This window comes from Oncorhynchus tshawytscha, linkage group LG12, assembly GCF_018296145.1.
Source record: "Oncorhynchus tshawytscha isolate Ot180627B linkage group LG12, Otsh_v2.0, whole genome shotgun sequence".
NCBI lineage: Eukaryota > Metazoa > Chordata > Actinopteri > Salmoniformes > Salmonidae > Oncorhynchus > Oncorhynchus tshawytscha.
This window is the reverse complement of record NC_056440.1, coordinates 3,332,318-3,353,405: the sequence shown is the minus strand read 5'-3', so window position 1 is coordinate 3,353,405 and position 21,088 is coordinate 3,332,318. Positions and strand designations below refer to the sequence as shown.

At 46.1% G+C, this 21,088-nt stretch overlaps 1 protein-coding gene across 2 annotated transcripts in view; it reads right to left on the bottom strand.

Moving 5' to 3' along the window:
• LOC112239066 (atrial natriuretic peptide receptor 3-like) overlaps window positions 1-21,088 on the bottom strand; it is a 75,854-nt gene that overhangs the window by 9,285 nt on the left and 45,481 nt on the right. For both annotated transcript variants that reach the window (XM_042331202.1, XM_042331203.1), the window contains exon 4: window positions 6,650-6,785. In XM_042331202.1, coding sequence (XP_042187136.1) covers window positions 6,650-6,785 — 136 coding nt within the window. The remainder of the gene's footprint in view (window positions 1-6,649; window positions 6,786-21,088) is intronic.

The following is a 21,088-nucleotide window of genomic DNA, read 5'->3' as shown; positions in this document are numbered from 1 at the left end:
TGTTACTTCACGTTGAGAGCTGGCAATGCATTGGCTTTTTAACCAGTTTGGCGAGAGGGGACATCCGTTCTGTAACGGGGACTCTAATCACAGCAGATGAAAGGACTTGTTCTCCGTGTTGACTCTGCCTCATTCCTTTAAGACTTTAACTGGAGTTATCTGGAGGACATTATTTTGCAACTGGAGTCTGTCACCATACTGTTTGTTGGATGTACAGAGGACGTATGGTGAATAGACAGGGGTCTGTAGTGGTAAATAGACAGGGGTCTGTAGTGGTAAATGGACAGGGGTCTGTAGTGGTGAATAGACAGGGGTCTGTAGTGGTGAATAGACAGGGGTCTGTAGTGGTGAATAGACAGGGGTCTGTAGTGGTGAATAGACAGGGGTCTGTAGTGGTGAATAGACAGGGGTCTGTAGTGGTGAATAGACAGGGGTCTTTAGTGGTGAATAGACAGGGGTCTGTAGTGGTGAATAGACAGGGGTCTGTAGTGGTGAATAGACAGGGGTCTTTAGTGGTGAATAGACAGGGGTCTGTAGTGGTGAATAGACAGGGGTCTGTAGTGGTGAATAGACAGGGGTCTGTAGTGGTGAATAGACAGGGGTCTGTAGTGGTGAATAGACAGGGGTCTGTAGTGGTGAATAGACAGGGGTCTTTAGTGGTGAATAGACAGGGGTCTGTAGTGGTGAATAGACAGGGGTCTGTAGTGGTGAATAGACAGGGGTCTTTAGTGGTGAATAGACAGGGGTCTGTAGTGGTGAAGAGACAGGGGTCTGTAGTGGTGAATAGACAGGGGTCTGTAGTGGTGAATAGACAGGGTCTGTAGTGGTGAATAGACAGGGGTCTGTAGTGGTGAATAGACAGGGGTCTTTAGTGGTGAATAGACAGGGGTCTGTAGTGGTGAAGAGACAGGGGTCTGTAGTGGTGAATGGACAGGGGTCTGTAGCAGCCTACTTGGTGTGTGAACTGCTGCCTTCTCATAACTTGCAGATAGTTGTTGACACATCAACAAGGATCAAAGGAACCAGGATCAAAAGAGAGGGCCATTTGTGATTTGTTTCACTCTCATAAGCAATCAGCAATTAGTAGAGGGAGGTGTGCTCTCCACCTATGCTAGGCAATTAGCAATTAGTAGAGGGAGGTGTGCTCTCCACCTATGCTAGGCAATTAGCAATTAGTAGAGGGAGGTGTGCTCTTCACCTATGCTTGGCAATTAGCAATTAGTAGAGGGAGGTGTGCTCTCCACCTATGCTAGGCAATTAGCAATTAGTAGAGGGAGGTGTGCTCTCCACCTATGCTAGGCAATTAGCAATTAGTAGAGGGAGGTGTGCTCTCCACCTATGCTAGGCAATTAGCAATTAGTAGAGGGAGGTGTGCTCTCCACCTATGCTAGGCAATTAGCAATTAGCAATTAGTTCAGAGAGGTCATTACGAGCATACAGAATAGGGCTGCGGGCAGCTGAGCGGTAATGGAGGGAAAATAAACTTCCGGAGGCCTTTTCATCCTTTCACTCCCTCCTCTTCCTCTGTATCCACTGTTAAAGCCTCTTTCTATCACTCTAATCAAGCTTCTGCCTCTAAACCTAGGAAACTCTTTTCCACCTTCTCCTCCCTCCTTAATCCTCCTCCCCCTTCCTCCCTCTCTGAGGACAACTTTGTCAACCACTTTGAAAAACAGGTTGACGACATCCACTACTCATTCACTCAGGCTATTGAGTCCACTGGTCCCCTTCATTCACTCAGCCTATTGAGTCCACTGGTCCAACTCTTTCACTCAGCCTATTGAGTCCACCTCCTCTCCACCCTCATTCACTCAGCCTATTGAGTCCACTGGTCCCCCTCATTCACTCAGGCTATTGAGTCCACTGGTCCAACTCTTTCACTCAGCCTATTGAGTCCACCTCCTCCCACCCTCATTCACTCAGCCTATTGAGTCCACTGGTCCCACTCATTCACTCAGCCTATTGAGTCCACTGGTCCCACTCATTCACTCAGCCTATTGAGTCCACTGGTCCCACTCATTCACTCAGCCTATTGAGTCCACTGGTCCCTCTCATTCACTCAGCCTATTGAGTCCACTGGTCCCACTCATTCACTCAGCCTATTGAGTCCACTGGTCCCACTCATTCACTCAGCCTATTGAGTCCACTGGTCCAACTCTTTCACTCAGCCTATTGAGTCCACCTCCTCTCCACCCTCATTCACTCAGCCTATTGAGTCCACTGGTCCCACTCATTCACTCAGCCTATTGAGTCCACTGGTGCCACGCATTCACTCAGCCTATTGAGTCCACTGGTCCCACTCTTTCACTCAGCCTATTGAGTCCACTGGTCCCACTCACACCGAATTACCCTACACCTTGACCTCTTTCTCCCCTCTCTCTCCAGATTAAATCCTTATGAGTAGTGAGGTCTGGCCGCCCGACAACCTGTTCACTCAACTCCATCCCCCTCGTCCCTTCTACAGCTCTGGAGATCTTCTTCCATTCCTCACGTCCCTCATCAACTCATCCATGAACCATCAGACCCTCCTCTCCACCCTCTCAGGGCTGGGCGTCTCAGGCTCTATCAGATCCTCCCAGCCACCCTCTCAGGGCTGGGCGTCTCAGGCTCTATCAGATCCTCCCCTCCACCCTCTCAGGGCTGGGCGTCTCAGGCTCTATCAGATCCTCCTCTCCACCCTCTCAGGGCTGAGCGTCTCAGGCTCTATCAGATCCTCCTCTCCACCCTCTCAGGGCTGGGCGTCTCAGGCTCTATCAGATCCTCCTCTCCACTCTCTCAGGGCTGAGCGTCTCAGGCTCTATCAGATCCTCCTCTCCACCCTCTCAGGGTTGGGCGTCTCAGGCTCTATCAGATCCTCCCAGCCACCCTCTCAGGGCTGGGTGTCTCAGGCTCTATCAGACCCTCCTCTCCACCCTCTCAGGGCTGGGCGTCTCAGGCTCTATCAGATCCTCCCAGCCACCCTCTCAGGGCTGGGCGTCTCAGGCTCTATCAGATCCTCCCCTCCACCCTCTCAGGGCTGGGCGTCTCAGGCTCTATCAGATCCTCCTCTCCACCCTCTCAGGGCTGGGCGTCTCAGGTTCTATCAGAGCCTCCCAGCCACCCTCTCAGGGCTGGGTGTCTCAGGCTCTATCAGATCCTCCTCTCCACCCTCTCAGGGCTGGGCGTCTCAGGCTCTATCAGATCCTCCCCTCCACCCTCTCAGGGCTGGGCGTCTCAGGCTCTATCAGATCCTCCTCTCCACCCTCTCAGGGCTGGGCGTCTCAGGTTCTATCAGAGCCTCCCAGCCACCCTCTCAGGGCTGAGCGTCTCAGGCTCTATCAGATCCTCCTCTCCACCCTCTCAGGGCTGGGCGTCTCAGGCTCTATCAGATCCTCCTCTCCACCCTCTCAGGGCTGGGCGTCTCAGGCTCTATCAGATCCTCCTCTCCACCCTCTCAGGGCTGGGCGTCTCAGGCTCTATCAGATCCTCCTCTCCACCCTCTCAGGGCTGGGCGTCTCAGGCTCTATCAGATCCTACTCTCCACCCTCTCAGGGCTGGGCGTCTCAGGCTCTATCAGATCCTCCTCTCCACCCTCTCAGGGATGGGCGTCTCAGGCTCTATCAGATCCCTCCTCTCCACCCTCTCAGGGCTGGGCGTCTCAGGCTCTATCAGATCCTACTCTCCACCCCCAGGGCTGGGCGTCTCAGGCTCTATCAGATCCTCCTCTCTACCCTCTCAGGGCTGGGCGTCTCAGGCTCTATCAGATCCTCCCCTCCACCCTCTCACGGCTGGGTGTCTCAGGCTCTATCAGATCCTCCTCTCAGGGCTGGGCGTCTCAGGCTCTATCAGATCCTACTCTCCACCCTCTCAGGGCTGGGCGTCTCAGGCTCTATCAGATCCTCCGCTCCACCATGTCAGGGCTGAGCGTCTCAGGCTCTATCAGATCCTCCTCTCCACCCTCTCAGGGCTGGGCTTCTCAGGCTCTATCAGATCCTCCTCTCCACTCTCTCAGGGCTGGGCGTCTCAGGCTCTATCAGATCCTCCTCTCCACCCTCTCAGGGTTGGGCGTCTCAGGCTCTATCAGATCCTCCCAGCCACCCTCTCAGGGCTGGATGTCTCAGGCTCTATCAGATCCTCCTCTCCACCCTCTCAGGGCTGGGCGTCTCAGGCTCTATCAGATCCTCCTCTCCACCATGTCAGGGCTGAGCGTCTCAGGCTCTAGCAGATCCTACTCTCCACCCTCTCAGGGCTGGGCGTCTCAGGCTCTATCAGATCCTCCTCTCCACCATGTCAGGGCTGAGCGTCTCAGGCTCTAGCAGATCCTACTCTCCACCCTCTCAGGGCTGGGCGTCTCAGGCTCTATCAGATCCTCCTCTCCACCCTTCATACTGCTGTAAGCCCTTGGTACTGCTGTAAGCCCTTGGTACTGCTGTAAGCCCTTCATACTGCCGTAAGCCATTGGTACTGCTGTAAGCCCTTCATACTGCCGTAAGCCATTGGTACTGCTGTAAGCCCTTCATACTGCCGTAAGCCATTGGTACTGCTGTAAGCCCTCCATACTGCCGTAAGCCCTTCATACTGCCGTAAGCCCTTCATACTGCCGTAAGCCCTTGGTACTGCTGTAAGCCCTTCATACTGTCGTAAGCCCTTGGTACTGCTGTAAGCCCTTCATACTGCCGTAAGCCCTTGGTACTGCTGTAAGCCCTTGGTACTGCTGTAATCCCTTCATACTGCCGTAAGCCCTTCATACTGCTGTAAGCCCTTGGTACTGCTGTAATCCCTTCATACTGCCGTAAGCCCTTCATACTGCTGTAAGCCCTGGTACTGCTGTAATCCCTTCATACTGCCGTAAGCCCTTCATACTGCTGTAAGCCCTTGGTACTGCTGTAAGCCCTTCATACTGTCGTAAGCCCTTGGTACTGCTGTAAGCCCTTCATACTGCCGTAAGCCCTTCATACTGCTGTAAGCCCTGGTACTGCTGTAATCCCTTCATACTGCTGTAAGCCCTTGGTACTGCTGTAAGCCCTTCATACTGCCGTAAGCCATTGGTACTGCTGTAAGCCCTTCATACTGCCGTAAGCCATTGGTACTGCTGTAAGCCCTTCATACTGCCGTAAGCCATTGGTACTGCTGTAAGCCCTTCATACTGCTGTAAGCCCTTGGTACTGCTGTAAGCCCTTCATACTGCTGTAAGCCCTTCATACTGCCGTAAGCCCTTGGTACTGCTGTAAGCCCTTCATACTGCTGTAAGCCCTTCATACTGCCGTAAGCCCTTGGTACTGCTGTAAGCCCTTCATACTGCCGTAAGCCCTTGGTACTGCTGTAAGCCCTTCATACTGCCGTAAGCCCTTGGTACTGTTGTAAGCCCTTCATACTGCCGTAAGCCCTTCATACTGCTGTAAGCCCTGGTACTGCTGTAATCCCTTCATACTGCTGTAAGCCCTTGGTACTGCTGTAAGCCCTTCATACTGCCGTAAGCCATTGGTACTGCTGTAAGCCCTTCATACTGCCGTAAGCCATTGGTACTGCTGTAAGCCCTTCATACTGCTGTAAGCCCTTGGTACTGCTGTAAGCCCTTCATACTGCTGTAAGCCCTTCATACTGCTGTAAGCCCTTGGTACTGCTGTAAGCCCTTGGTACTGCTGTAAGCCCTTGGTACTGCTGTAAGCCCTTCATACTGCCGTAAGCCCTTGGTACTGTTGTAAGCCCTTCATACTGCTGTAAGCCCTTGGTACTGCTGTAAGCCCTTCATACTGCCGTAAGCCCTTGGTACTGCTGTACAGTGTACTGTCTGTGGTGTATTTTAACATCCTCTACAAGCTAAAGGAAATCCTTCTGGATAACAGCTCAGGACACAGCTGCACTGCGCTGAGCTGGCTGTGTTGCACGCCAAAGCCTTGTGTAATTGATAGTGATATCAATAATGCTATAAATGTTCCTTATACAGCCATTAAAAATGAGTGGAGAATGCCAGAGGCTCAACTCGGGTTGACAACATTGGCCTAATTAAGGGTGATGATTGGTCCAGCTGGGAGCCAGGACAACTGAAGGAGACGGAATCTGAGCTCCGGTCTTAGATCTAAAATTCAGATCACATTCCAGCAGTCTTACAGTCTTTGGAAAATGATCTACACCTCAGTAAAAAACATCCTCAGAGGACATATGATGAGACAGCGAGAGGAGAGAGAGAGATGTATTTTTATTTATTTATATTTCACTTTGTTTATTATCTATTTCACTTGCTTTGGCATTTAAAAAATATGTTTCCCATGCCAAAAAAGCCCTTAAATTTAATTGAATTGAGAAAGAGAGAAAGTGAGAGAGAGGATGAATGCAGGCTGCTAAGGCTCTGGAGGGAGGCCAATATGATAAGGATGGGAGGATAAGAATGGGGAAGAGATAAGGGAGAGTTTTAATAAGGAGAAGTGGGGAGGAGAGGTTTAATAAGGACCAGAGATAAGGCAGAGGTTTAATAAGGACCAGAGGGGAGGAGAGGTTTAATAAGGACCAGAGGGGAGGAGAGGTTTAATAAGGACCAGTGGGGAGGAGAGGTTTAATAAGGACCAGAGGGGAGGAGAGGTTTAATAAGGACCAGAGGGGAGGATAGGTTTAATAAGGACCAGAGATAAGGCAGAGGTTTAATAAGGACCAGAGGGTTTTTGTTTTTTACCTTCAAATGTTCTGTTCCACATGCGATAGGTGATCTCTGCTCCGTCCTTCTTGGTGAGGCCGTTCCTGATGGCTTCGTGCAGCGCCAGGGCGTACAGCAGCAATGCATCATGGAACCCTTCCATAAACATGTTGATCTGGAGGAAAACAAAAGTAAAACAGGGATTAATCACCTGATCTCCTCCCGTCGTACCGTATCACAGAGTCTTGATCAACTTTCAGACACACTTTTAACAACAGAGCCTTGCAGTTAGTCAATGGGTGTCTAGCCTTGAAAACCTTTGAAATGATGAATGAGGACCAAAAAAATGACCACATACAAATTCTCTTCGATAGACGCTTCCCCCTTTGCTCGGAATGTGAAGAGCACTGGCAACAAAAATGTGTCAATTTATAGTCACATGACAACGCTGGTACTCGAGGCCTTCAAAATAAGTAGAGACAATAACCGCAAGCAATAATCAAAACAAAATAAGAAATGGTCCATTGAACCCAATATAAACATTTTGAAATGGCCCTCGGTCTCTGGACTAAAGCCTGGGATTTGAATTGAAGAGAATGGTCCATAAGCCCCGAAAAATGATACCAAGCATCTGGAAAGGTCCTGTATGGAGGAATGGTCTAAGATCCATCCGAATGTGTTCTACAATCTCAAAATAAATCAACAGAGAAAGGCTGTTATCCTCACAAGTGGAGGGATCTAGAGTATTGACAACAGGGGAGGGTTCTAGAGTATTGACAGCAGGGGAGGGTTCTAGAGTATTGACAACAGGTGAGGGTTCTAGAGTATTGACAACAGGGGAGGGTTCTAGAGTATTGACAACAGGGGAGGGTTCTAGAGTATTGACAACAGGTGAGGGTTCTAGAGTATTGACAACAGGGGAGGGTTCTAGAGTATTGACAACAGGGGAGGGTTCTAGAGTATTGACAACAGGGGAGGGTGTCAGGTTGGATGGGGAGTGTCCCTGTACAGATGTTTTCAGGTCTCCCCAGAGCTGGGTGATTGGAATATGAATGACAGTCATCTAATATGCTGTAATAGAATGTTCATAAAAAAAAAAATATATATATATATATATATCATGCTCCCTCATCTTAAATGGCATTGACTGCCACTGAAACCTAGGCTACTATAGTTTGCTTCAGAATGGATCAGGTCAGCATTTTGTTTCTGCAAAAAATATTCTGTAAAATTCTAAGCTCGATATTTGTGTATTTTTGGGAAACGAGCAAATTCCCTTTATTGAAACGATTTGACCATATATTTGGAGGGAGGAGAGTACGTTTACTGGTGTTGTCAGCATTGAGAAAGCAAACACTCTCTAAAATATGAAACCACAGGCCTCGGTATGTAGTATCAGCCTCTCTTCCTCCCCCGCCAGCGATGGGCAGCGATGGGCAGCAGAGCGAGTAAAACATACATAAATGAATAGATTGTTTAAAAAGAGTTGGTTGTTAGCTATATCAGCTATATCCCTGCCGCCGCGGGGCTGCTAATCGGCTGCTGAAGGTGAATGGAAATACACAGCCATTACCTCGGCTGGTACATGTACTGAGTTCCCCCTGAGTAGCAGTCCTCTGCGGCGCACAGATTACTTCCTGTTTAGGTTGGGCACTGGATAGATTGATAGAGAAGACATGGAATGGAACAATGATCCCAATCAGAACGTGATCAACTATTAGTGTCAGTCTAACAGGATCCACAACTCTTAGGGGGTATCAACTATTAGTGTCAGTCTAACAGGATCCACAGCTCTTAGGGTGTCAGTCTAACAGGATCCACAGCTCTTAGGGGGTATCAACTATTAGTGTCAGTCTAACAGTATCCACAGCTCTTAGGGGGTATCAACTATTAGTGTCAGTCTAACAGTATCCACAGCTCTTAGGGGGTATCAACTATTAGTGTCAGTCTAACAGGATCCACAGCTCTTAGGGGGTATCAACTATTAGTGTCAGACTAACAGGATCCACAACTCTTAGGGGTATCAACTATTAGTGTCAGACTAACAGGATCCACAATTCTTAGGGGTATCAACTATTAGTGTCAGACTAACAGGATCCACAACTCTTAGGGGTATCAACTATTAGTGTCAGTCTAACAGGATCCACAATTCTTAGGGGGTATCAACTATTAGTGTCAGTCTAACAGGATCCACAACTCTTAGGGGGTATCAACTATTAGTGCCAGTCTAACAGGATCCACAACTCTTAGGGGGTATCAACTATTAGTGTCAGACTAACAGGATCCACAACTCTTAGGGGTATCAACTATTAGTGTCAGACTAACAGGATCCACAACTCTTAGGGGTATCAACTATTAGTGTCAGACTAACAGGATCCACAGCTCTTAGGGGTATCAACTATTAGTGTCAGACTAACAGGATCCACAGCTCTTAGGGGGTATCAACTATTAGTGTCAGACTAACAGGATCCACAACTCTTAGGGGTATCAACTATTAGTGTCAGACTAACAGGATCCACAACTCTTAGGGGTATCAACTATTAGTGTCAGACTAACAGGATCCACAACTCTTAGGGGGTATCAACTATTAGTGTCAGTCTAACAGTATCCACAGCTCTTAGGGGGTATCAACTATTAGTGTCAGACTAACAGGATCCACAACTCTTAGGGGATATCAACTATTAGTGTCAGTCTAACAGGATCCACAGCTCTTAGGGTGTATCAACTATTAGTGTCAGTCTAACAGTATCCACAGCTCCTAGGGTGTATCAACTATTAGTGTCAGTCTAACAGTATCCACAGCTCCTAGGGTGTATCAACTATTAGTGTCAGTCTAACAGTATCCACAGCTCTCAGGGCATCACCACAGGCAACATGCATATAATTGGCTAGTCGGCCCGAGGGATGAAGATCAGTGTACAGAACGTTCCTCCCGAGAAGAAATCCATTCAGTGATGGTTGATTGATTCATTTTGAATGAGGAAACCGACGACGGGTAGGTAGGTGTTGTAAGCTCATCCGGCCAATGGAAATCAGTCAGACGGAGAACGTTCAGACCCAAATTGCGTTGAGTTAGTAGTTGATTCTTGTAAGGATGTTATTAAGACACCTACAGTAAATGTGTGTTGTTTTATTTAGAGACTGAGTGGAACCCACAGTCACGTGTTTTGGAAAAGTGATCACTATGTTAGAAAATGAAAAGGCGAGCAGAACGTTGGTAACTTCGTGAATCGTATAGCCTAGACCACATGGGAGCATGGCGGTGCCCCATTGGAACAGGTCTTTGACAGGATCACGCAGGGATATCAGGAGTACTCAGTGACTCACGCAGGGATATCAGGAGTACTCAGTGGCTCACGCAGGGATATCAGGAGTACTCAGTGGCTCACGCAGGGATATCAGGAGTACTCAGTGACTCACGCAGGGATATCAGGAGTACTCAGTGACTCATGCAGGGATATCAGGAGTACTCAGTGGCTCACGCAGGGATATCAGGAGTACTCAGTGACTCACGCAGGGATATCAGGAGTACTCAGTGGCTCACGCAGGGATATCAGGAGTACTCAGTGGCTCACGCAGGGATATCAGGAGTACTCAGTGGCTCACGCAGGGATATCAGGAGTACTCAGTGGCTCACGCAGGGATATCAGGAGTACTCAGTGGCTCACGCAGGGATATCAGGAGTACTCAGTGACTCACGCAGGGATATCAGGAGTACTCAGTGATTCACTGTGTCTTAAGTGGAAGGGTAAACCTTTCAACATTTCTGTTGGTTTCATGGTTTCTTGTGAAAACAAATATGGGCCAAATTGTTTGTTTAGCTACAGACTGTGTGTGGACTAACTCATTATTTACACTGTCTGGTACTTAGGCTGCAAATTGCCGGAGAACAGATGATTTTCTGTGTGGTATTATGATTGTTATGGTAAACAGATGGAGGTTTGTTTACACCAGGATAAAACAGGGTCAAGCGGCCTCATACGCTGGAAATATTGGACCCCTTGTTAAAGATCAGCAAAAAAAGACTGTATAAAATGAATAATACAAAACACTGAGCTGCTAAAAATAGTTTGAATTATATTATTTTTTACTAATACAATTGCTTAGAGTAAGAGATTTTGAAACGTCTCCTCTGTGTAAAGGTGAGACTCTCACCTACATGTCTGTTGTTTCGCTCTAGAATGGCCACAGGCCTCAGAAGACTCGTCTGAAGGTTCCCCGGTGCGAGTCGAATACATTTATGGAAGCACAGTGCATCCCGAAAGTATTCAGACCCCTCTACTTTTTCCACATTTTGTTACGTTACAGCCTTATTTATAAGATTGATTAAATCATTTCCCCCCCCTCATCAATCTACACACAGTACCCCATAATGACATCACAGTACCCCATAATGACATCACAGTACCCCATAATGACATCACAGTACCCCATAATGACAAGGCAAAAACTGGCAAAAAAAATCAAAAACAGAAATACCTGATTTACATAAGTATTCAGACCCTTTGCTATGAGATTTGAAATTGAGCTCAGGTGCATCCTGTTTCCATTGATCATCCTTGAGATATTTCTACAACTTGATTAGAGTCAACCTGTGGTAAATTCAATTGATTGGACATTATTTGGAAAGGCAGACACCTGTCTATATAAAGGTCCCACAGTTGACAGTGCATGTCAGAGCAGAAACCAAGCCATGAGATGGAAGGCATTGTCTGTAGAGCTCCGAGACAGGATTGTGTCGAGGCACAGATCACTAGCAAAATTATAAATACTTGTCGACAGACTTGTGACGTCATCAGGGCAACATTATATGACGTCACCAGGAGCAGTGATTGTGATATTGTCCTCTATTTCTTCCTCATGGCTCAATGCTGGAGCGTCCCAGCCCTCAGTCTACTTCAGCGCCACAGGAACCAACTTTGGGTACTGCCACTAAAAGTAGCAACCACATGTTAACTTCTTCACACCGGTGAAAAGTCACACAACACTAGCCTAGTTTCGCCTCGTCTAAAAGGACATCCTTGATTCTGAAGCCAATCAACCAGGTGAGAGAAAATGGAATTAGCCTGATCCTAGATATGTTGTGCTGTCAATGACTATCAGAGTTGGCCAGACAACACAAACAGATCTGGGACCAGGCTAGAGTTGAATAGCAACGGGCTAGAAGAATAAGACAATACAGTGTTTGATACGCCAGTACGGCCATGCAGGTCTGGTCTGTTGGTGGCAACCTCTACCAACCATTGTCTCTCAACAGGACAGTGTGGATGGTGAAATCTACTGGGAGCAGGAAGCTGAAAGAAGAGACAAAGGAAAAAGCTATCTCTCTCCCACAGCAGGCCAACCCCCCTTGTCCTCCAGCCTCCCACAGCAGTCCCCCCTTGTCCTCCAGCCTCCAACAGCAGGCCAACCCCCCTCCAGCCTTCCCCCCCCCTTGTCCTCCAACCACCCACAGCAGGCCACCCCCCCCCTGTCCTCCAACCACCCACAGCAGGCCAAGCAGCCCCCAGCCCCCCTGTCCTCCAACCACCACAGCAGGCCAGGCCCCCCCCCCCTTGTCCTCCAGCCTCCCACAGCAGGCCACCCCCTTGTCCTCCAACCACCCACAGCAGGCCACACACCCCCCCCCCTGTCCTCCAACCACCCACAGCAGGCCACCCCCCCCCCTTGTCCTCCAACCACCCACAGCAGGCCACACCCCCCCCACCCACCCTGTCCTCCAACCACCCACAGCAGCCCCCACCCACAGCAGGCCACACACCCCTCCAGCCTCCAACAGCAGGCCAACCCCTTCCCCTCAAAAAATTAACAACAGAAACCAAACCAGTGGTGATGAATAACAACTTGAATGGCTATTCAGCAGTTGTGTAAAGTACTTAAGAACAAACTACTTTAAAGTACTACTTAAGTAGTTTTTTGGGGTATCTGTTCTTTACTATTTATATTTTTTTGACAACTTTTAATTTCACTACATTCCTAAAAAATAAATAATGTACTTTTTACTCCATGCATTTGTCTTGAGACCCAACAGTACTCGTTACATTTTGACAGGAACATGTTCTAATTCACACACTTATCAAGAGAACATCCTTGGTCATCCCTACTGCCTCTGATCTGGCAGATTTACAAACTGCTTCGTTTGTAAATTATGTCTGAGTGTTAATGTGCCCCTGGCAACCTGTAAATACATTTTAAAAATAAAATAGTGAATTCTGGTTTGCTTAATATAAGCAATTTCAAATCAAATCAAATCAAATGTATTTATATAGCCCTTCGTACATCAGCTGATATCTCAAAGTGCTGTACAGAAACCCAGCCTAAAACCCCCCAAACAGCAAGCAATGCAGGTGTAGAAGCACGGTGGCTAGGAAAAACTCCCTAGAAAGGCCAAAACTTAGGAAGAAACCTAGAGAGGAACCAGGCTATGTGGGGTGGCCAGTCCTCTTCTGGCTGTGCCGGATTTATAAACCAATTTGAAATGGTTTATAATTTTACTTTTGATACTTAAGTACATTTAAAACCAAATACGTTCAGACTTTTATTAGAGTAGTATTTTACTGGGTGGCTTTCACTTGAGTCATTTTCTATTAAGGTATCTTTACTTTTACTCAAGTATGACAATTGAGTACTTTTTCAATCACTGCTTATGAGGGCACAAGGCGAGACCTAGATACAGACACGGGAGGGAGATGGTTTGAGTCTTTGATATTTATTAATAATCCAAAAGAGGAAGGCAAGAGAATGGTCGTGGACAGGCAAAAGGTCCAAACCAGATCAGAGTCCAGGAGGTACAGTGTGGCAGACAGGCTCGAGGTCAGGCCAGGCAGAATGGTCAGGCAGGCTCGAGGTCAGGCCAGGCAGAATGGTCAGGCAGGCGGGTACAGAGTCCAGAAAACAGCCAAGGTTCAAACCAGGGAGGACTAGCAAAAAGAGAATAGCAAAGGCAGGAGCACGGGAAAAACACGCTGGTTGATTTGGAACATACAAGACGAACTGGCACAGACAGACAGAAAACACAGGTTTAAAAACCCAGGGAACAATGGGGAAGATGGGTGACACCTGGAGGGGGTGGAGCACCTGGAGGGGCTGGAGACAAGAACAAGGACAGGGGAAACAGATCAGGGAGTGACACTGCTATTCAGAAAACGTCCTGGTTGCACATGGAAGATCAGACAAAATAAGTTGAACAACTGAAAGGATTTTGGTTTTGTGTCTCAATTGTTTTCAATTTAAAGCAAATATACAAGTACGTCCAGTACCAGTCAGAAGTTTGGACCCACATGCTCATTCAAGGGTTTTTCTTTATTTAAAAAAAACTATTTTCTACATTGTAGAATAATAGTGAAGACATCAAAACTATGAAATAACACATATGGAATCATGTTGGAACCAAAACAGAGTGTGAAACAAATGTTATAGTTGAGATTCTTCAAAGGAGACACCCTTTGCCTTGGTGACAGCTTTGCACACTCTTGGCATTCTCTCAACCAGCTTCATAAGGTAGTCACCTGGAATACATTTCAATTGACAGGTGTGGATTGTTAAAAGTTAATTTCTGGTATTTATTTCCTTCTTAATGCGTTTGAGCTAATCAGTTGTATTGTGACAAGGCAGGGGTGGTATACAGAAGATAGCCCTATTTGGTAAAACACAAAGTACATATTACGACAAGTACAGCTCAAATAAACAAAGAGAAATGACGATCCATCATTACTTTAAGACATGAAGGTCAGTTAGTCCAGAAGATTTCAAGAACATTTTTGGTTACTACATGATTCAATATGTGTTATTTCATAGTTTTGATGTCTTCACTATTATTCTACAATGTAGAAAATAGTAAAAATAAAGAAAAACCCAGGAATGAGTAGGTGTTCTAAAACCCTTGAATGAGTAGGTGTTCTAAAACCCTGGAATGAGTAGGTGTTCTAAAACCCTGGAATGAGTAGGTGTTCTAAAACCCTTGAATGAGTAGGTGTTCTAAAACCTTTGAATGAGTAGGTGTTCTAAAACCCTTGAATGAGTAGGTGTTCTAAAACCTTTGAATGAGTAGGTGTTCTAAAACCTTTGAATGAGTAGGTGTTCTAAAACCCTGGAATGAGTAGGTGTTCTAAAACCCTGGAATGAGTAGATGTTCTGAAACCCTGGAATGAGTAGGTGTTCTAAAACCCTGGAATGAGTAGGTGTTCTAAAACCCTTGAATGAGTAGGTGTTCTAAAACCCTGGAATGAGTAGGTGTTCTAAAACCTTTGAATGAGTAGGTGTTCTAAAACCCTGGAATGAGTAGGTGTTCTAAAACCCTGGAATGAGTAGATGTTCTGAAACCCTGGAATGAGTAGGTGTTCTAAAACCCTGGAATGAGTAGGTGTTCTAAAACCCTTGAATGAGTAGGTGTTCTAAAACCCTGGATTTGAGTAAGTGTTCTAAAACCCTGGAATGAGTAGGTGTTCTAAAACCCTGGAATGAGTAGGTGTTCTAAAACCTTTGAATGAGTAGGTGTTCTAAAACCCTTGAATGAGTAGGTGTTCTAAAACCTTTGAATGAGTAGGTGTTCTAAAACCCTGGAATGAGTAGGTGTTCTAAAACCTTTGAATGAGTAGGTGTTCTAAAACCCTTGGAATGAGTAGGTGTTCTAAAACCCTTGAATGAGCAGGTGATCTAAAACCCTGGAATGAGTAGGTGTTCTAAAACCCTGGAATGAGTAGGTGTTCTAAAAACCTGGAATGAGTAGGTGTTCTAAAACCTTGGAATGAGTAGGTGTTCTAAAACCCTGGAATGAGCAGGTGTTCTAAAACCCTTGAATGAGCAGGTGATCTAAAACCCTGGAATGAGTAGGTGTTCTAAAACCCTGGAATGAGTAGGTGTTCTAAAACCCTGGAATGAGTAGGTGTTCTAAAACCCTGGAATGAGTAGGTGTTCTAAAACCCTGGAATAGGTAGGTGTTCTAAAACCTTTTAATGAGTAGGTGTTCTAAAACCCTGGAATGAGTAGGTGTTCTAAAACCCTGGAATGAGTAGCTGTTCTAAAACCCTGGAATGAGTAGGTGTTCTAAAACCCTGGAATGAGTAGGTGTTCTAAAACCCTGGAATGAGTAGGTGTTCTAAAACCCTGGAACGAGTAGGTGTTCTAAAACCCTGGAATGAGTAGGTGTTCTAAAACCCTGGAATGAGTAGGTGTTCTAAAACCCTGGAATGAGTAGGTGTTCTAAAACCCTGGAACGAGTAGGTGTTCTAAAACCCTGGAATGAGTAGGTGTTCTAAAACCCTGGAACGAGTAGGTGTTCTAAAACCCTGGAATGAGTAGGTGATCTAAAACCCTGGAATGAGTAGGTGTTCTAAAACCCTGGAATGAGTAGGTGTTCTAAAACCCTGGAATGAGTAGGTGTTCTAAAACCCTGGAATGAGTAGGTGTGTCCAATCTTTTGACCGGTGGTGTATCTTTTTTATATATCTTTAAAAATATATATATGTTTCTTTATTATTTTCTGTGAACCCTAGCACCCCTCCTCTAATTGGAGTAAACTAGTGAACAACACGTTGGCTTCTATTTCCAACTTATACATACAATAAACATTTTATGGACACAAACTATTTTTCAATAGTTCTATTTTGAGTGTTTTTACTCCTGTCCTTCCTCTAACCTCAACCTCTCCCATCTATTACTGATGTACTTCCTCTACCCTCAACCATCTATTACTGATGTCCTTCCTCTACCCTCAACCTCTCCCATCTATTACTGATGTACTTCCTCTACCCTCAACCTCTCCCATCTATTACTGATGTCCTTCCTCTACCCTCAACCATCTATTACTGATGTCCTTCCTCTACCCTCAACCATCTATTACTGATGTCCTTCCTCTACCCTCAACCTCTCCCATCTATTACTGATGTCCTTCCTCTACCCTCAACCTCTCCCATCTATTACTGATGTCCTTCCTCTACCCTCAACCTCTCCCATCTATTACTGATGTACTTCCTCTACCCTCAACCATCTATTACTGATGTCCTTCCTCTACCCTCAACCATCTATTACTGATGTCCTTCCTCTACCCTCAACCTCTCCCATCTATTACTGATGTCCTTCCTCTACCCTCAACCTCTCCCATCTATTACTGATGTACTTCCTTACCCTCAACCATCTATTACTGATGTCCTTCCTCTACCCTCAACCTCTCCCATCTATTACTGATGTCCTTCCTCTACCCTCAACCATCTATTACTGATGTCCTTCCTCTACCCTCCACCATCTATTACTGATGTCCTTCCTCTACCCTCAACCATCTATTACTGATGTCCTTCCTCTACCCTCAACCTCTCCCATCTATTACTGATGTCCTTCCTCTACCCTCAACCATCTATTACTGATGTCCTTCCTCTACCCTCAACCTCTCCCATCTATTACTGATGTCCTTCCTCTACCCTCAACCATCTATTTCTGATGTCCTTCCTCTACCCTCAACCATCTATTACTGATGTCCTTCCTCTACCCTCAACCTCTCCCATCTATTACTGATGTCCTTCCTCTACCCTCAACCTCTCCCATCTATTACTGATGTCCTTCCTCTACCCTCAACCATCTATTACTGATGTCCTTCCTCTACCCTCAACCTCTCCCATCTATTACTGATGTCCTTCCTCTACCCTCAACCATCTATTACTGATGTCCTTCCTCTACCCTCAACCTCTATTACTGATGTCCTTCCTCTACCCTCAATCTCTCCCATCTATTACTGATGTCCTTCCTCTACCCTCAACCATCTATTACTGATGTCCTTCCTCTACCCTCAACCTCTCCCATCTATTACTGATGTCCTTCCTCTACCCTCAACCTCTATTACTGATGTCCTTCCTCTACCCTCAACCTCTCCCATCTATTACTGATGTCCTTCCTCTACCCTCAACCTCTCCCATCTATTACTGATGTCCTTCCTCTACCCTCAACCTCTATTACTGATGTCCTTCCTCTACCCTCAACCTCTATTACTGATGTCCTTCCTCTACCCTCAACCTCTCCCATCTATTACTGATGTCCTTCCTCTACCCTCAACCTCTCCCATCTATTACTGATGTCCTTCCTCTACCCTCAACCATCTATTACTGATGTCCTTCCTCTACCCTCAACCTCTCCCATCTATTACTGATGTCCTTCCTCTACCCTCAACCTCTCCCATCTATTACTGATGTCCTTCCTCTACCCTCAACCATCTATTACTGATGTCCTTCCTCTACCCTCAACCATCTATTACTGATGTCCTTCCTCTACCCTCAACCTCTCCCATCTATTACTGATGTCCTTCCTCTACCCTCAACCTCTCCCATCTATTACTGATGTCCTTCCTCTACCCTCAACCTCTCCCATCTATTACTGATGTCCTTCCTCTACCCTCAACCATCTATTACTGATGTCCTTCCTCTACCCTCAACCATCTATTACTGATGTCCTTCCTCTACCCTCAACCTCTCCCATCTATTACTGATGTCCTTCCTCTACCCTCAACCATCTATTACTGATGTCCTTCCTCTTACCCTCAACCATCTATTACTGATGTCCTTCCTCTACCCTCAACCTCAACCATCTATTACTGATGTCCTTCCTCTACCCTCAACCATCTATTACTGATGTCCTTCCTCTACCCTCAACCTCTCCCATCTATTACTGATGTCCTTCCTCTACCCTCAACCATCTATTACTGATGTCCTTCCTCTACCCTCAACCTCTCCCATCTATTACTGATGTCCTTCCTCTGCCCTCAACCATCTATTACTGATGTCCTTCCTCTACCCTCAACCTCTCCCATCTATTACTGATGTCCTTCCTCTACCCTCAACCATCTATTACTGATGTCCTTCCTCTACCCTCAACCTCTATTACTGATGTCCTTCCTCTACCCTCAACCTCTCCCATCTATTACTGATGTCCTTCCTCTACCCTCAACCATCTATTACTGATGTCCTTCCTCTACCCTCAACCTCTATTACTGATGTCCTTCCTCTGCCCTCAACCTCTCCCATCTATTACTGATGTCCTTCCTCTGCCCTCAACCATCTATTACTGATGTCCTTCCTCTACCCTCAACCATCTATTACTGATGTCCTTCCTCTACCCTCAATCTCTCCCATCTATTACTGATGTCCTTCCTCTACCCTCAACCATCTATTACTGATGTCCTTCCTCTACCCTCAACCTCTCCCATCTATTACTGATGTCCTTCCTCTACCCTCAACCTCTCCCCCCTATTACTGATGTCCTTCCTCTACCCTCAACCTCTCCCATCTATTACTGATGTCCTTCCTCTACCCTCAACCTCTCCCATCTATTACTGATGTCCTTCCTCTACCCTCAACCTCTATTACTGATGTCCTTCCTCTACCCTCAACCTCTATTACTGATGTCCTTCCTCTACCCTCAACCATCTCTATTACTGATGTCCTTCCTCTACCCTCAACCTCTCTATTACTGATGTCCTTCCTCTACCCTCAACCATCTATTACTGATGTCCTTCCTCTACCCTCAACCTCTCCCATCTATTACTGATGTCCTTCCTCTACCCTCAACCTCTCCCATCTATTACTGATGTCCTTCCTCTACCCTCAACCTCTCCCATCTATTACTGATGTCCTTCCTCTACCCTCAACCTCTATTACTGATGTTCTTCCTCTACCCTCAACCTCTCCCATCTATTACTGATGTCCTTCCTCTACCCTCAACCTCTCCCATCTATTACTGATGTCCTTCCTCTGCCCTCAACCATCTATTGTGTTGTGTGTTAAAGAGGTTGTGTTGTGTATCCTGTCTGTTAAAGAGGTTATGTATCCTGTCTGTTAAAGAGGTTGTGTTGTGTATCCTGTCTGTTAAAGAGGTTGTGTATCCTGCCTGTTAAAGAGGTTGTGTTGTGTATCCTGTCTTTTAAAGAGGTTGTGTATCCTGTCTGTTAAAGAGGTTGTGTATCCTGTCTGTTAAAGAGGTTGTGTATCCTGTCTGTTAAAGAGGTTGTGTATCCTGTCTGTTAAAGAGGTTGTGATGTGTTGTGTATCCTGTTAAAGAGGTTGTGTATCCTGTCTGTTAAAGAGGTTGTGATGTGTGTATCCTGTCTGTTAAAGAGGTTGTGTATCCTGTCTGTTAAAGAGGTTGTGTATCCTGTCTGTTAAAGAGGTTGTGTTGTGTATCCTGTCTGTTAAAGAGGTTGTGTATCCTGTCTGTTAAAGAGGTTGTGTATCCTGTCTGTTAAAGAGGTTGTGTTGTGTATCCTGTCTGTTAAAGAGGTTGTGTATCCTGTTAAAGAGGTTGTGTATCCTGTCTGTTAAAGAGGTTGTGATGTGATGTATCCTGTCTGTTAAAGAGGTTGTGTATCCTGTCTGTTAAAGAGGTTGTGTATCCTGTCTGTTAAAGAGGTTGTGTATCCTGTCTGTTAAAGAGGTTGTGTTGTGTATCCTGTCTGTTAAAGAGGTTGTGTATCCTGTCTGTTAAAGAGGTTGTCTATCCTGTCTGTTAAAGAGGTTGTCTATCCTGTCTGTTAAAGAGGTTCTGTTGTGTATCCTGTCTGTTAAAGAGGTTGTGTATCCTGTCTGTTAAAGAGGTTCTGTTGTGTATCCTGTCTGTTAAAGAGGTTGTCTATCCTGTCTGTTAAAGAGGTTGTGTTGTGTATCCTGTCTGTTAAAGAGGTTGTCTATCCTGTCTGTTAAAGAGGTTGTGTATCCTGTCTGTTAAAGAGGTTCTGTTGTGTATCCTGTCTGTTAAAGAGGTTGTGATGTGTTGTGTATCCTGTCTGTTAAAGAGGTTGTGATGTGTTGTGTATCCTCTCTGTTAAAGAGGTTGTGATGTGTTGTGTATCCTGTCTGTTAAAGAGGTTGTGATGTGTTGTGTATCCTGTCTGTTAAAGAGGTTGTGATGTGTTGTGTATCCTGTCTGTTAAAGAGGTTGTGATGTGTTGTGTATCCTGTCTGTTAAAGAGGTTGTGTATCCTGTCTGTTAAAGAGGTTGTGTATCCTGTCTGTTAAAGAGGCTGTGTATCCTGTCTGTTAAAGAGGTTGTGATGTGTTGTGTATCCTGTCTGTTAAAGAGGTTGTGATGTGTTGTGTATCCTGTCTGTTAAAGAGGTTGTGATGTGTTGTGTATCCTGTCTGTTAAAGAGGTTGTGATGTGTTGTGTATCCTGTCTGTTAAAGAGGTTGTGATGTGTTGTGTATCCTGTCTGTTAAAGAGGTTCTCTGTGACCACGGTGTTATTAACCCCAGCACCAGTTTCTCTCTGCATTCAGAGACAAAAGGAGAGTCCCAGGAGGCCTAAACCTTCCATTTATCTGCAGACTAATCAAGTGTACTGGGATTCACAGGGGAATTAGTGAAGTGCACTGGGATTCACAGGGGAATTAGTGAAGTGTACTGGGATTCACAGGGGAACTGGTGAAGTGTACTGGGATTCACAGGGGAGTTAGTGAAGTGTACTGGGATTCACAGGGGAACTGGTGAAGTGTACTGGGATT